The sequence below is a fragment of the Schistocerca cancellata genome, chromosome 5, assembly GCF_023864275.1.
Source record: "Schistocerca cancellata isolate TAMUIC-IGC-003103 chromosome 5, iqSchCanc2.1, whole genome shotgun sequence".
In the NCBI taxonomy this organism is placed as follows: Eukaryota; Metazoa; Arthropoda; class Insecta; order Orthoptera; family Acrididae; genus Schistocerca; species Schistocerca cancellata.
Window position 1 is genome coordinate 427,796,775 of NC_064630.1, and position 16,827 is coordinate 427,813,601.

General features: G+C 42.8%; 1 protein-coding gene across 1 annotated transcript in view; it reads right to left on the reverse strand.

Annotated features, from left to right (window-relative positions):
- Positions 1-3,119: 3,119 nt before the first annotated feature.
- Positions 3,120-16,827, reverse strand: part of LOC126188858 (uncharacterized) — a 70,203-nt gene continuing 56,495 nt past the window's right edge. The window contains exons 7-8 of the mRNA XM_049930501.1: positions 8,426-8,619; positions 3,120-5,131 (exon numbers count right to left, since the gene is read on the reverse strand). Coding sequence (XP_049786458.1) covers positions 3,633-5,131; positions 8,426-8,619 — 1,693 coding nt within the window. The 3' untranslated portion in view covers positions 3,120-3,632. The remainder of the gene's footprint in view (positions 5,132-8,425; positions 8,620-16,827) is intronic.

The following is a 16,827-nucleotide window of genomic DNA, read 5'->3' on the forward strand; positions in this document are numbered from 1 at the left end:
CCACGTGGTATCGCGATTTAGAGGTACCTGCGTTCATCAGCTCTCGTAGTAAAGTGATTTTCTGGCGTTGGTGTGCCCTACAGTCGTCAAGAGTTGCGAACGAGTGTTTCGTGTTGGCGCTGCATTAATAATAACAGTACAGAACGTCTGAACACGAGATCGCCAGTGAAAGTGGTCGTCCTAGAGCACGGCCATCGGCTGTGACTTCGATGTTCTGCTGCTTTCTACTCCTCAGAGTTCGACAAAGCAGTGGACAGTGTGCAGTACCGCTGGGTTGTGATGGATGAAGCTCCAACAGTGCACCGGAGGAAAGCGGCTGTTTTTCTCTAGCTACAAAGAAATGTCTATAAGCATAGTTTATGTATTGCAGTTACATGATATATACAGTAAATAAAAGGAGTTTTTGTAGAGCCAACTACATTTTCTACATAAAAGGCTCACAGCTTCAATAATGAATAATAAATAATAATCTTGAACAGCTTAAACATAATTCTTATGATTTCGCAAGTTTTGGTGACATTTGCTATTACTTGAATAAATTAAATACTGGAAAGCTACAGTGCCTTAGGCGTGTATTTATTTTCAAAATTATGCTCCCATTTATTCTTTTTCGATTTAACTTGAAGTTAATAGGATGACAAACTTTGCGCAATATAATGTTTACATATTGGGATCGATAGGAATGTTCTTATTAAAGACAGACAATAAATAGAGCTAATCTTGCTGTCAAGTGTAGAATGTATTGTACCCTTCAGAACCTACATGGCATCGACCACTTTAAATCCAAAAGCTGTATCTAACAATTCATTTTACCAAACTGGACTCTTGGTTTCTTACAGGGTCAACGAACTGTAGCTAAAATTTGTTGACTACAAATGTTTGATGTAGTTTATGAAATATTCCGTTCGTTCTTGGGGGAATATAGACATGTTAACACACAGTATTTATGTTCCAGCATGATATTTATTTAATAGTTCGTTATGAACCTGCTTTCGGCTTCTTTGGCGATCGTCAGATAACTGACGATGGCTTAAGAAGCCGAAAGCAAGTTCGTAACAGACTACTAAATAAATATTATGGTGGAACATTAATACTGTGTACTAAAATATCACATGTGTTTAGTCCTTCCTGAAGAGAACATAAAACAAAGTTAATTCCCATCTTCCACGTGATTTACGTAGTCCCCACTAAACTTCTCACAAGAGCCACTACCACACACCCACCCACCCACCCACCCACACACACAAACACACACACACACACACACACACACACACACACACACACATACACTGAAGCGCCAAAGAAACAGGTATAGGCATGCGTATTCAAATACAGAGATACGTAACACGCAGAATACGCCTGTATGAGACAACAAGTGTCTGGCGCAGTTGTTAGATCCGTTACTGCTGTTATAATAGGAGGTTATCAAGATTTAAGTGAGTTTGAACGTGGTGGTATAGTCGGCGCACGAGCGATGGGACACAGGATCTCTGAGGTGGCGATGAAGTGGGGATTTTCCATTACGACAATTTCAGGAGTGTACCGTGAATATCACGAATTCGGGAAAACATCAAATCTCCGAAATCACTGCGGCCTGAAAAATATCCTGCAAGAACGGGACCAATGGCGAATGAAGAAAATCGTTCAACGTGACAGAAGTGCAACCCTTCAGCAAATTTCTGCAGATTTCAATGCTGGGCCACCAACGAGTGTCAGTGTGCGAACTATTCAACGAAACATCATCGATACGAGATTTCGGAGCCCATGGCCCATTCCCGTACCCTTGATGACTGCACGACACAGAGCTTTACGCCTCGCCTGGGGCCCTCACACCGCCATTGGACTGTTGATGACTGGAAACATGTTGCCTGGTCTGACGAGTCTCGTTTCAGATTGTATCGAGCGGACGGAAGTGTATGGGTGTGGAGACAACCTCATGAATTCATGAACCCTGCATGTCAGCAGGGGACTATTTAAGCTGGTGGAGGCTCTGTAATGGTGTAGGATGTCTTTCAGTTTGAGTGATATGTGACCCCTGATACATCTACATACGAATCTGACGGTTGAAACGTATGTAAGCATCCTGTCTGATCACCTGCATCCATTCATGTCCATTTGCGTTCCGACGGACTTGGCAATTCCAGCAGGAGAAGGTGACACTCCACGCATCCAGAATTGCTACAGAGTGGCTCCAGGAACACTCTTCTGAGTTTAAACACTTCCCCTGTCCACCCAACTCCCCGGACATGAACATTATTGAGCATATCTGGGATGCCTTGCGATGTGCTGTACAGAAGAGATCTCCACCCGCTCGTACTCTTACGGATCTACGGACAGCCCTGCAGGATTCATGATGTCAGTTCCCTCCAGCATTACTTCAGACATTATTCGAGTCCATGCCACGTCGTGTTGTGGCACTTCTGTGTGCTCGCGGGGGCCCTACACTATATTAGGCAGATGTACAAGTTGGTTTGGCGCTTCATTGTATTTATTTCATGCAAGCATATAGCCTCTGAATGTCGTCTCGAGGAATTTCTTGCCATGTCTGAAACGTGCCGTTTTTAGCTGATGCAGGCCTCTGGCTGGAGGCTGCTGTCGATGTATACGCCTTCCCAGCAAAGGGGACGAATCAGTGATGTTCCCAATCCTCTCATCGGATCTCGGAAACTTAATTCACAGTAACTAGGTAGCAACAGGGCTATTCATTACAGGCGGGTTAATCCTGTCTCGCAGATCAAAGCGAAGCTGGCGACCCTTACGTGAGACTGACTTACCATGTGTAGCAGTGAAGGCTGCTTCCACGAGTGGAGTTGGTGTTGGGAGGGGTTGGGGAGGACTGCAGAGACGGGCATGTAGAGATGAGGGGGGAGGGAGGAGAGGGGAGGGCCGCCTCGGCAGTGCTGTCGTCTTTTCTGTCAGCGTCTCTCTGCGATCAGAGGTGTGTGCGAGTAAGGTGCACTTACTTGTTAGCTCCTACCTTGTGATGTGCCAATCACTTCTGTATAGTACCACTTATAGCAAGGTGTTTAATTGGGCTGCATATTGAATTCACACAGGTAACAGTTTCATTTCCATTGGTCACTCACTCATTTTTTATTTCAATAAATGGTTGGTCTTTTATTAATAATGTATCACAGTAAACAGTACATAGTATGCTATTATACTTCTGGAAAGACGTGTGTACTTTTAGTTTGACATCTGGCACATGTCTTTCCTACCACGATACTGTCTATAAATGTTTTTTTTAAATAATTTTGTTCCTTGTTTAAGACCACAACACTGCATACACGTTACTTTTTAATGTCCTCTATTATACTTTAATGTACCTCTAGCTCAACAAGTCATCATCACAAAAGCACGTTAGTCCTATGTAAAACTCTCCTTTAAAATCTTTATGTTCACTTCAGATTACGCTGAACAACTAAAACTACTACACTCTTTTATTCTACCATGTACAAGTAAGTAATTAATGCTAAATAAAGAATGAATTATAAATCTGAGGCACTGTTTTGTGTAATCGGTCGCAGTTAATTTTGTCTCGTCTGCTTGATTCTGTCTTTATAACTAATTACATGGTTTAGAACAGTCTACAGTGAAAGACAATCCTTTGAGAAGAATGCTTACAGAGGCTACAACGAGGATTCTGCAACGGCAGCCTGTTCTTTCTTCCTCCTCGCTAGATTTCTCTCAGCTGCTGAGCACAGCTCTTGCTCCGGAATGGTGATGTCTGGGTTGAAACACGCCCGTATCCTGTTCTTGAGTATGGGGAGCGTCGTTCCGTTACAAATGAAAAACACATACAGCAGTGGCCCCTGCACCATTGTAGCTATATGTACGCAGTACACAAGCTGTGCCACGCCCTGCACCTGGTGAAACCCAATTCTAATAATAATCCCAATCCCACTTAAGATTACAGTTTTAACTGACATAAAAACAAGTTCTTTCTTTGAGGCAAATTTACCCTTCCTATAAATTTTGAGTTGCTGCATTGAGTTCCGAGTTCGTAGGTACATGATTCCCACCAGTCCGAGACAAACCAAGTTAAAAGATATCGATAGTGAAATCGCCCCAAGGAATATTATCCGACTATAGATCAGATAATACCTGTCCGTTCTTTCCAAAGCGATACACGTTGCGCATACTGTACTCCAGGGTATTAGTGCATACAGCACCTGGCGACGGAATATCTGGCTCGCTTCAGTAGGTGCTAGCTCGTTAGGAAGCCTCAGATGACGAACACACGCGTACATGTGGTAGCAGAATGAGTTTAGCCAGATACAGCTGAGAAACGTGAGGGCGCTATCGATCAGTACCATTACAGATAAGTCGGGGACGCCTGCCATCCGATAAACGACCTCAGAACACAGGATCTGGACTATACCCGTGATCTGAAAGGACAAGAATATCTTTCCAGGCAGATTACGTAAATGGGGAAGGTGCATGTATAGTCCGGCAGTCAAAAGGCGGAAAACAATATTTAACACTACAAACGATATTTCTAAAGATTTCAACCTTTCGATTTTAAAATTCTTGTATTTCAAGGTGACACTGTATAAACTCTCTTTGTAACTCAGTGTCCTTTCTGTTGGCTTTACATAACCTCTGAGAGGATCTGTCCACGTTACTTCGAAGCCACTACGGGGCAGTCCAACTCCGTAATATCTGACGGCACACAGCTCAGGAGATTTATGGAAGGAAAACTCGCGGCACTTCAGCAGCAGGACAGCTCTGGAGACAGAGCAGATGGCGTCTGTGGTGTTCGATTGCAGACACGACTGGTCATCGGGACTGTCGAAGTAGCAGCGAGCGTCGTGCACGGACTGCACGATACTGAATGGGACGTCCTGACAAACGCCGAACGAGTTGACAGCCATCCAGGCCAGCAGGCAGAGGTTGACGTTGGCCCTCTGCGTGTAGGCCAGGTAGCTGGTGACGGGCACGGGGGCCGCCCTCTGCACCACGTCGGCCCACAGCCGCTCGCGGCACTGCAGGCGCTGCCGGACGGCCTCCGGGGGCAGGTCTTCCAGCGGACACGTGGGGTGCTCCAGGACGTCAGCCAGCAGCTGCAGGCAGTCAGTGTCCACGTTGAGCACGGCGCTGCTTTTGTCCTCCAGCTGCCACTTCTCGTCTGGAAAAGAACGACAGCAAGTAGTTGGTGCTCGTACACTGTAGCTAGCTAAACCGTAAGTCTTCTTTGGACGATACGACTGGGTGTTGTTTAGTTAAATCATCGATGATCAGTGGTTATGGTAGGCTACAACCAACAAATAACCAGATGACCATGCAGCTCGTTAGTATGAAATTACAATGAAATGAACACCCTTAGCTGCTTACAGGCGTTGACATACGTCAACGGGGACAGATGAAAATGTGTGCCCCGACAGGGACTCGAACCCAGGATCTCCTGCTTACATGGCAGACGCTCTATCCATCTGAGCCACCGAGGACACAGAGGACAGCGCGACTACAGGGATTTATCTCTGGCACGCCTCCTGCGAAACGCGCATTCTCAACGTATTGTCCCGCACTACATTCGTAGTGCCCCCGCCCATTATACTCATTGCCGATTCCCGTAAGAGTTCGGGTACTGTTTGTGCACTCGCACAGAAGAAGAAAATGGTCAAGTGGCCGGTGAGCCTTAACTATATATATATATATATATATATATATATATATATATATATATATATATACTAAGATGGTATCTGTTCTTTCGGTTCGAGTCCCGGTCGAGGCACACATTTTCATCTGTCCCCATTGACGTATGTCAACGCCTGTAAGCAGCTAAGGGTGTTCATTTCATTGTAATTTCATTCTAACGAGCTGCATGGTCACCGATGGTATACCTTCTTAGTGTATATATATAGTTAAGGATCACCGGCCACTTGACCATCTTCTTCTTCTGTGCGAATGCACAAACAGTGCCCGAACTCTTACGGGAATCGGCAACGCGCCGCGAGTAATGAGTGTAATGGGCGGGGGCACTACGAATGTAGTGCAGGACAATACGTTGAGAATGTGGGTTTCGCGGGAGGCGTGCCAGAGATAAATCCCTGCAGTCGCGCTGTCCTCTGTGTCCTCGGTGGCTCAGATGGATGGTTAGCTGCCCTCTGTAATAAAAAAAACTGAGTTAATAGATCAACAACGAACTTAACAGGGTGTCTTAGGACATCCGCTCCGATCAGATTCAACGAACAAAAACGAACAAAATGAGATTAAAAAAAAAAGATGGATAGAGCGTCTGCCATGTAAGCAGGATATTCCGGGTTCGAGTCCCGGTCGGGGCACAAATTTTCATCTGTCCCCATTGACGTATGTCAACGCCTGTAAGCAGCCAAGGATGTTCATTTTATTGTAAAATAACCAGGTGTTTTTGTCAGAAATGATGTGAGGCGGAAAGTGAACATAAATTTTAGTGTTCACAAAGAAAGATATCAGAGATCCATTGAATGAATACTATTCAAGCTCCTATCATCTAAACGGCGTCAAAGAAGACCCCCATGTCCCTTCAAATTTGTATAACTGACGAAATAAGTAGGTTTTATAGGTGTCTCTGTTTTGAGGCTGATAAAAGGCACTGGCATCGGTACTGTACTCTCTTGTTTCAACGTCCGCTCTGTCAGTTGTGATTCAATGCCGACACAGTCGTACTGAGAAAGGAACGTTTAGTGGTGTATGTATAAGTGTATGAAAGTCCACAGATAGAGCAAACAGTGACAGAGATAACGAGAGCATTTGGCATGACCCACCTCATAAAGCAAAACGTGCTTGGCTGAGAAAATTTGTTGTTCTTTTCTTTTCAGGCTGTGTCACAGACAGGCTGCCTACTCGACATATGTGAGTAGAAACGTGTGCCACCGTGCCTCAGCCAACTGAGCTGAAACCCATTGGCAAATATTGAGCTGAACATCAGGCAGCGCGCTTAGCAATGTGCGACCACACTAAAAAGTTTGAAAATGAAAGGATGTAGGCCGATGGTTGTGAATGAATTACCTGTCTTTGACATGGAACAACAAGGTGCACCCCGCCTTACATTGTTGTCACAGTGTCTGCTACGTTTCCCACAGGTGCTTTACCCATTAACATTGTAAATCAATTTCCTCCACCAAGTTTTTGTGTCAGTATGTGAAGACTAGACTGTTTCATGGGAAAAGCTTGCGTGGATAATTTACAAGTCGTCCACTTAGAGACCCTTAGTGCAACCCCCTGAGAATCCGAGGCGAGTACCTAGTTTTCCAATAATTGTGCGCTGTACTGCAGTTAAGGGTTGTACTGTTTTATGGTCTAAGGAAAATCCTCATTATTTGCAAGAGCTAGAGAAAACTCGTCTTACATTATATGGTCTAGGATACCATCATGACACCATTTCAGACCACAGTTCCTTGAAGGACATATGGATGGAAACTTTTAAAGTATTGCAAACGTGGTTAATATCTCAACTCGAAGGCAAAGCAATCATGGATCGTGTGTGGTTCAAGCACGACGCAACTCCGGCAGACTTTGCTATTCATGTGTGTGGGTTGCACAATGAGCATCGTCACCGTCGCCTGGGAGTGGTTCTGCAACATGTCCGGCCTCATCAAAATGGACACCACGTGTTCTGAACTTTACCACACCGACAACTCATTATGAGGAATAATTATTGCCCATGTAGGTCAACGTAACTTGTTGACGAAACCTTTTAAAACGTACCTATACAGACACTTCACAAGATGTCAAAGGGGATGTGGAGACACACAGATCTCTGTGTAAGGCACGATGGTCCACATATTGATATGCTGAATATGTAGTTTTTATGTCTAAGTAGTCCAAATACAACTTAGTAGCCGGCCGGAGTGGCCGAGCGGCTCTAGGCGCTACAGTCTGGAACCGCAAGACCGCTACGGTCGCAGGTTCGAATCCTGCCTCGGGCATGGATGTGTGTGATGTCCTTAGGTTGGTTAGGTTTAAGTAGTTCTAAGTTCTAGGGACTGATGACCTCAGAAGTTAAGTCCCATAGTGCTCAGCTACACTGTATGAGGGATGACTCATTCTGATTTCCCGCCTTTTCAGTATACTTCAGTATAGTATATTCAGCTTAGAGATATCGCGTAACCCGTTTGTTCGTTAGCACGAGAATGTCAAGAAAAAATTCAACAAACTCCAATAGCGAATCATGAAGGAGTTCTTCTGTCCCAATGAACGGTTTATTCTTAATATTCTACGAGTATAACATTCAAACCACTTGTAGCATGTAGTTGGCTTGTAAGAGTTCCAGACACAGAGCTGCCAAGAAATCGAAAAGCTTACAGTGGGGTGTACACCTTGCACGGCAATTACGTAAATCGAGAAGGGTTTCTGAACCTCATTCGTCAAATCAGAATACAGTCCGAAGTCATCAGCGCACAGACCTGCAGTGGACGAACACGAGTATCAAACTCACCTATGATGTCTCTGACAGATGGGCTGTATTTAGTTCTCAGCCAGTTGATCCGATAGAAGGAGTACACCGCGTCGGCGAGACCAAACATCTCTGATGCCTTTGGTTGCTGCTGCTCGCACTGCGCGCTGAAGTCGTCGCGAAAGGAGAGGTACCACTCCTGGAAGTCCAGCAGGTGGTCACTCAGCACCGGCCGCCTGTAACACACAGACAGAGAGGTTAAAACCAGCGTTCCAAATCATGTACCACAGCGCGTGGAAGAATGTAAAAATATGCATCATGAATTTTCGCTCAGCAGCGGAGCGCGCGCTGATTTCAAACTCCCTAGAATATTAAAACCGCTTGTAGGACCGGGACTCAAACATAGGACAACCGCGTTTTTGGAAATAAAGTTTTTTACTGGCGCGGAATATATATACACATCAAAAAAGTTTCGCATCGCAACGGTTCCGAGAGTTCCGGAATCTGTACAGAAAATTGGAATAGAGATCAACATAAACATCATTTCCGCCCTTCTTATTGCTCATGAAAACTACACATTGCATGTTGTACCACCATACAGCGAGACTTTCAGAGGTGATGGTCCAAACTGCTGTACACACCGGTACCTCTAATACCCAGTAGCACGTCCTCTTGCTTTGATGCTTGCCTGTATTCGTCGTGGCATACTATCCACAAGTACATGTAGGCACTGTTGGTCCAGACTGTCCCACAACCTCATGAATGCATGGACGCTGCATGTCAGCAGGGGACTGTTCAAGCTGGTGGAGGCTCTGTAATGCTGTGGGGCGTGTGCAGTTGGAGTGATATGGGACCCCTGATACGTGTAGGTGAGACGTTCGTAAGCATCCTGTCTTATCATTGCAATATCATGTCCATTGTGCATTCCGACGGACTTTGGCAATTTCAGCAGGACACTGCGACAATCCACACGACCTGAATTGCTACAGAGTGTCTCCGAGAACACTGTTCTGAGTTTAAACACTTCTGCTGGCCACCAAACTCCCCAAACGTGAACATTATTGAGCACTCTGGGATGTCTTGCAATGTGCAAGAGATCTCCACCCCCGCGTACTCTTACAGGTTTATGGACAGCCCTGCAGGATTCATGGTCTCGGGGGGGGGGGGGGGGGGCTTCACGATATTAGGCAGGTGTACCAATTTCTATGTCTCCTCGGAGTATATCGCGAAGATAGTTTGAACGCTGATAGTGGAAGTGTGGTTATACTCATAAAAATGCGATAATATATTGCTGGATTAGTAAAGGTACCAAATTCTAAATAATTTGGGCGAGATAAGTGTTAAAGGTGGATCAAAAACGATCACCAGATGCGTTTATACACCCCTTGGCACAGCAGCAGTAGAGGGGCAACAGTTGAGGAGAATCTTAGAGAATATTTGTCTTAAGTTTCCTGGTAATTTTATAGCTGCAGGTGCAGAGGTAGATCTAAACTTACCTGTTTTATCCGAAAGATAGTTTGAACAGTTGTAAGGTGTCAGGCAAATCCAACACGTTCCATGAAAACCCTGACATGATAGCAAATCGGACAGTATGTCACATAGTCCGAATAAATCCTGACAATAAATTAACCAAAGTAATACGATCAACGAATGAGCAAATGGAATACCACAGACTACCACAAGAACGCCTAAATGCATGTCATACCTTCCCACCGTGAAACAGACGCAGTTCCGAGGGAAGAAACGAGAACAGAAGCCGAGAGCAGAGTCGTGTAGGCTAGGAGGCCCTACGATAAGGGACAGACACCCACGTCGCCAGCCGACAGCCAGGACCACCCCCAGCCCATATTATAAGATAGAGCCCTCCAGAAGAACAGTATAGATCTTACGATAACACTAAAAGGATCACACCAGTTGAAAGTTTAAGCGTGAGACTATATGCGTCTCTGTTACGTTACAACCATTAAAACCATTGCCTCACCAAGAAAAGTATAATGTTTCTCATTGGATAGACAGAATTTTTGTAGGCAGAGCTTAAGGTTAACATTGAGACCCTGATTGGTCAGTTGAAAACACAGCCAGATAGCATTTCTGAAACCAACTTCAGTAAATTGTAGTAAGGAGAAGTTAGAGGGAGTTGCTTCCGAGACAGTGAGGTGCATGGAGCTGCGCCGCCCGCTGCCCCCTGATGCTGCCTAAACACTGACAAGGTAATGAACACACGCGGTGCCGCCATAAGACTTCACTCAGGACTGCAGAAGTCTCATCTGTTACACCCCCTTTTCATGTAATACTAGTGTCGATAGTCAATTAAACTTCGAGGTATTCACATTTGCTATTAGAAGTTAAAATCTGAAATGCAATGATTTTTCTGTTATATAATTATTGAGAAGCCACATCAGCCACTGTAATTAACAACAAGTTAAATAAGTAATTAAAGATAATTGAGGGTCACTGTAGACCATTTTTAATAGTTTTCTCTTTTATGAAACTTAATTTAAACCTAGATTATAGATGTGATATGGCATAGGTCATCCTCCGATCCATTGTAGAACTTGGAAACCCATTCATGGAATATTCGTTCACATTTTTGTTGAACGCAGTTGGTTTTTATCATCCTGTATTAAAATATTTCCTTTTACCAATAGTGCAATTTATAAACAATATTTTGTGAGTAGAATAAAATTTCCAATGGTAAACGTAACTGCTTTTTCGACGTTATTTTACCAGCTAACTAAAAATAGGAAAGCCTTGAACCCCTTCCACTAAATTTAGTTAGTATTAAGATTTTTTTACAGGGAGTGCAGTGGAGCTGACGCTGAAATCATTAAGTATTTCACTATATCATCTCTAGTCTCACTGAACTCTTCTGAACTCTACTTGTCATGTGTGGTCTGGTGTCTCCTTACCAGCAACAGGTCCCATGTTCAAACTAGTCAATTCCCTAAAAAACACGCTCAGAGCGTCGTTGCGCGAAAGTGGTAGGGAGACACGACTTAGAACAATGTTAGAGAATGGCGACCCTGCCAGGATGGTAAAATACCATGATTGAAGGTCGACCACATGCCCAACTAGGTCAGAAAAATATCCTGTTGAAAAATTTTTGTAACAAAAATTTTTTTCTGGAAGTTATAAACAGTCGTAAACAGTAGCTGCAGCGATAGATAGTAAGACAGTATTCAATAGAAAGCGAGACATTCTATCAGAGACAATAGCATAATTAAGTTAGGAATTTTAATATTGTTAGAATTAAGTTTTCTCTCCAATGCAAGCGCACAGGTGGCGGATACATCGTTGACAAGTTGTTTCTGACCCAACAAGTAAGTGAATGGATTGTCAGTCTTGGGTATAATAAGTGTCAAGTCGTGTGAGCAAAAAGTTTATGAAACGCGTGAGATCGTATGAGCGCATGTTGACGTGAAGTAGGGCGCGTGAATTGCTTTTAAAACAGAAAATAAGGGTTTCGGAAGGATTAGCAATGGCAGATCGAGACATTGACCGAATTGAGGTAGAGACCCAGCATGAAGATGGACAGACAATAGAGGACAGTACAACAGACGATGCAGTATCACGAGAAATAGGACAGATAACGCATCATAACGAGGATGATGTACGCCAAGGCATAGAAAACGTAGGTCAGCATACGACAGAGGAGCAGGAAAGTAGAGAGACAGTCGATGAGGACTCTAACTTGCGTCTTGAATACGTAGAACCCATAGTACAAGTAATCAGAGCTCCCTCACCACAGAGTACAAGGAATTCGAGCAGATACGTGTCACCGCACAGTTCAATGCAATCGGTTGCAAACCAACACTTGGGCAAAAGTACAGAGCGTAGGACGTCGGAAGAAAAAGCAATAGGACCCACCAATCTGGCAGAATTATTACAACAAATGACGGAAACCATGACAAGACAAAATAAAGAAATTGCGAACCAAATTAAAATTCAGAATGCAGAAACGACGAAACAAATTGCAGAAACCACGAGACAAATGCGTGAGATTAAAGAACAAAACAAAAAAATTCAGTTACACTTAAGTCATATTGAAGACGAGACAAAAGAATCTCGAGAAGTGGTAGGAAACTTAATAACAGGTCACAATCAATTGAGAACAGACATTGCCAAGGTACAAGCAGACGTACAAACATTGCGTAATGACATTCAGGACGAGATCAAGACATTACGTAACAACACCCAGGGAAAAGTCACGAAACTAGAGAAACAGATAAACGTAATTACTAGACAAGCAGCAGGTACAGGGCGTGAAATTGTTGAAAACAGTGTGTTACACAAACGTATCACAAAAGCAACGCTGAAAAGATATGATAATCGCATAGTCAAAATAGAAGCGCAAACGAAGCAACAATTTCAGAAATTGTGAACAGAGTTGTTGCAAACCATTGAAGAGCGTAGTGAACAGGATCAAACAAGCACTGAGTCTGCAACCACATCCGTATCTGTAACAGCACCGGAAAAACAAGCAATTAACGAAGATATTACGCATTTGCGATTCCAATCACAGGCGGAAAGTAACATACGTGAAATCAGACAGCCTGCACAGCAACAAACACGTTTCGAAATTCTTGATGAACAAACGGCATCACAAACACATGCAGAACCACAAATGTATCTTTCAAGACAGTCTGGATCGTGCAATGAAGCGGCGAGGTTAGCCAGACAAGATACCGAACCAATACGTGACAATGGAAAGCCAGGTCGCGAAGAGTACAGTGCAATGCATTCAGCTACACGTTCACAACCGATAGAAGAAAATTATTGCGTATCACTCCAACGATACTACGCAAGAGTAGGCGAAAGTTACAGTGGACAATATCCAATGGATCTACCACAACCGGAAAGAACGACGGGAGAAATGATCAGAAACAAAAGCGGCGAAGAATCGCGAATTTCATATGGAACTATGACGAAGTACGACAACGATCATTTCCTCACAGTCAGAAAATTTCAACACTTTCGAGAAGTAAACTCATTACATCCACGACCTTTATTGATCAATTCCGAGTAGGATTACCAGAACACTGGACGCTAGCACAAATTAGACTTTATATGTGCACACACGTCAGGAACAGTCGCAGAAACCATGCAGAATGTTGCAGCGACATGCCGGTCGTACGAAGATTTCAGAGAGAAGTTTCTCTCACGATATTGGTCCAGCGAAGCACAGAACAGAGTGAAGTACGAATTATTACAGAAACCATATTTTGAAAATTCAGGAGAGAAGAGTCCCGTGAAATTTTTCGAAGTAACGGCAAAGAAAAATCAATGCTTAGATGTACCATACAGTGACGGAGAGTTGATTAAATTATGCGCGATGAAGTTACCATTGAAATACCAGCAATCAATAGTAGGTCGCGAAGGCAATGACGTCGAAGCATTTAAAGGAATTCTAAGGGAACTAGAGTTTATATTTTCGGAAGATGACGCAAGAAAAAGACGAAGCGCACGTGAAAACGAAAGCAAAAAGCAATGGAATCCACAAGACGAAGTACGAAGAAACAATAATTACGAACCACATGATAACTTCGCACCAAGAAACGACAACAGATTTCAACAAAGAAACGGTTATGGATTTAGAAGAGAATACGGCAGTAACTATAATTCACCCAGGAACGGCAACTATTACAGAGGGAACAATGACAACCGGAACGGGTATTGGAGAACCAATAGACCAACAAATTATCAACAAAGAAACCAATATCAACAAGCGGAGCAAGAAAAGAGAATACATATAGAAGAAGTGGAGCTAAGACCTCCAAACCCCGAAAAACGTTCGAATTGACAGCTAAGCGCCCAAGCCAAAAAGAATGACGCACCGACCCAGGATAATTGCAGCACCTTGAACAGAAAAGTAAATACCTTATCACGAGAAGAGAAGAAGGAAGAAACAAAACCACAGGGACCAGATGAAAACGAAGACAGGAAAATAACAATATCGTGTTGGGACGAAAATAATTGGGAGAATACTGACGAGGAAGATGAATTACCAGAGGGAGGAAAGGACGAAGTAATGAGTATTACAGATCTATTTGAGATGGAAACCAGGGAAAGCGAATTCAATGAGGATAATGCGCAGTCGACAGAACTTGAAAATAAGTTACTAGTGGGCACACAACCCAACGTATATAATGAAGGAAGTTATGAAGCGATAATTAGAGCATTTAAATGCGATTATGTGGAAGTAGCGACGAAGAAGGAGAAGATAGACGAGGATGAGGAAAAAGTAGAGGACGTTGAAGAAAGCGTAAATGAAGGAAGAAATAGAGAAGAGGAAATAAAAGAGAGGGAAGTAGCAGTCGAAATTTATCCTACAGAAAGTTCGAATTCACAAGGGAAATTCCTGAAAAGACTCATGTATGATTCAGTGGAGGATTCGTTGATGCAAGAAGAAGAAGAACTGAACCAACCCTTCCAATTTCAACCAATTGTGAAGGCCATCGTAAAGCATATCCCAGTCAATATTGTAATTGATAGCGGAAGTGAACTGACCGCGATCTCAGAAAATTTATTCATGCAGTGCAATGCCAATGAGGAATTGCCCATTCTGAAAACACGTAAGATTAAAGTAAGAGGTCCTATTAGAAACAATGCTGCGGAAGTTACGAGACAAACAAGGTTAACTCTTTCGTACCAAGGTCAAAAGATCGAAGCCAATTTCGTGATTATACCTAAACTAATTGTAGATTTGATTATAGGTGCAGATTTTTTAAATGAGAGACGAGCGATAATAGATATGGGGAAAGGTAGCGTAACATTCGGGAATGCCACACTTCTCTTTGAGCAAAAGCTAAAATTAGAAGAAATACCAGTTATAAACAAACAATTAAGAATGGTGCGAGATAAAGAGGATGAAAAATTAGAATCGTATGCACAAAAGGGGGAATCGCCTCAACTTGTTAGAAGTCCATAAAGAAATCGACCAAAAATTGCAAGAAGTTCAAGGCATTTCAGAACACAGTAAAAGATAATTAGAGGGTATTTTACGAGATAAAGCGGAGGTATTTTCACCTAAGACTGGCAGTATTAAACACTTTCAGTACAAGTTTGAAGTAAAACAGCACAAACCATTTAGAGTACCACCCCATACAATCCCATTAAGCTATAGGAATAAAGCATTCCAGGAGATATCTAAAACTTTAGATGATGATATTATTGAATCAGCTACCTCCACATCTAACAGTCTGCTCCATATTGTACAAAAACAAGATGGGAGCATCAGGTTAGTGCTTGATTCCAGACAGATCAACACAATCATAATCACTGAGACAGATTGCCCAGAAAAATTAGAGGAATTGATACAAAACTTCCACGGTGCTAAGATATTTTCATCAATTGATTTACGTATTAGTTTCTGGCAAATATAATTGGCCCCAGAATGAAGAAAATTTACAGCATTTATCGTATTCGGTAGATGTTACCAATTTAAACGATTGCCATTTGGTTTAAACATATCATCAGCAGCGTTTATTAGGGGATTTATTACTATACTCAGTCCTGAAATTTTACAAAAAATTACATGTTATGTTGATGATGTGATTATAGCAGAACCCTCTTGGGAACATCACAATGACACATTAAATCAGTTTTTACAGATCATGAAAGAGCATGGGGTCACAGTAAATATAACAAAATCCAAATTTAGAAGGCGAGAGGTCAAATTCCTAGGACACATAATTTCAGAGAAAGGGGTAATGCCCGATCCAGAAAAACTAAAGACAATCAAAGAATTCTGTACTCCATATAATAAGAAAACTCTCAGAGGATTTCTAGGTCTCGCCGGATTATATAAAAAATTTATTTGGATCGACTCTCTCGCAACACCACGCGTATGTGCATTGACTGGAAAAAACACGCCATGGGTATTGGATCAACAAGCCAATGAAGAATTTTTAAAAGTGAAAAACGCACTAACAACAACACCGATTTTAGCACATCCGGATCTAACACAAAATTTTTGTATGGCTACTGATAGCGCGAAAACAGGTTTAGGAAATGTTTTATTCCAAGAATACGAACAGGCAGGGCTAATATCATACAGAACAATTGCATTTGCCTCTCGTGTACTCACAAAAACCGAGAAAAACTATTCAGTCGCGGAGCTGAAAGCATTGGCCATTGTATGGGGCTTCCAACATTTTCGATACTTCCTATTCGGAAGAAAAACAAAAGTATACACTGACCACAAAGCATTAGAATTTCTGTTATCTACCAAACAAACTCATGGGAGGTTAGCCAGATGGATGTTAATACTACAAGAATTTGACTTCAATATTACACACATACCAGGACCAGCGAATGTATTAGCAGATGCTTTATCACGATGTCCACAGGGTGCATCGAATAACATAGGTTTGGAAGCATCAGAAGACCAATTTACAATGTACTATATGAAACAATTACCTTTCGAAAACTACATTACGACAGCA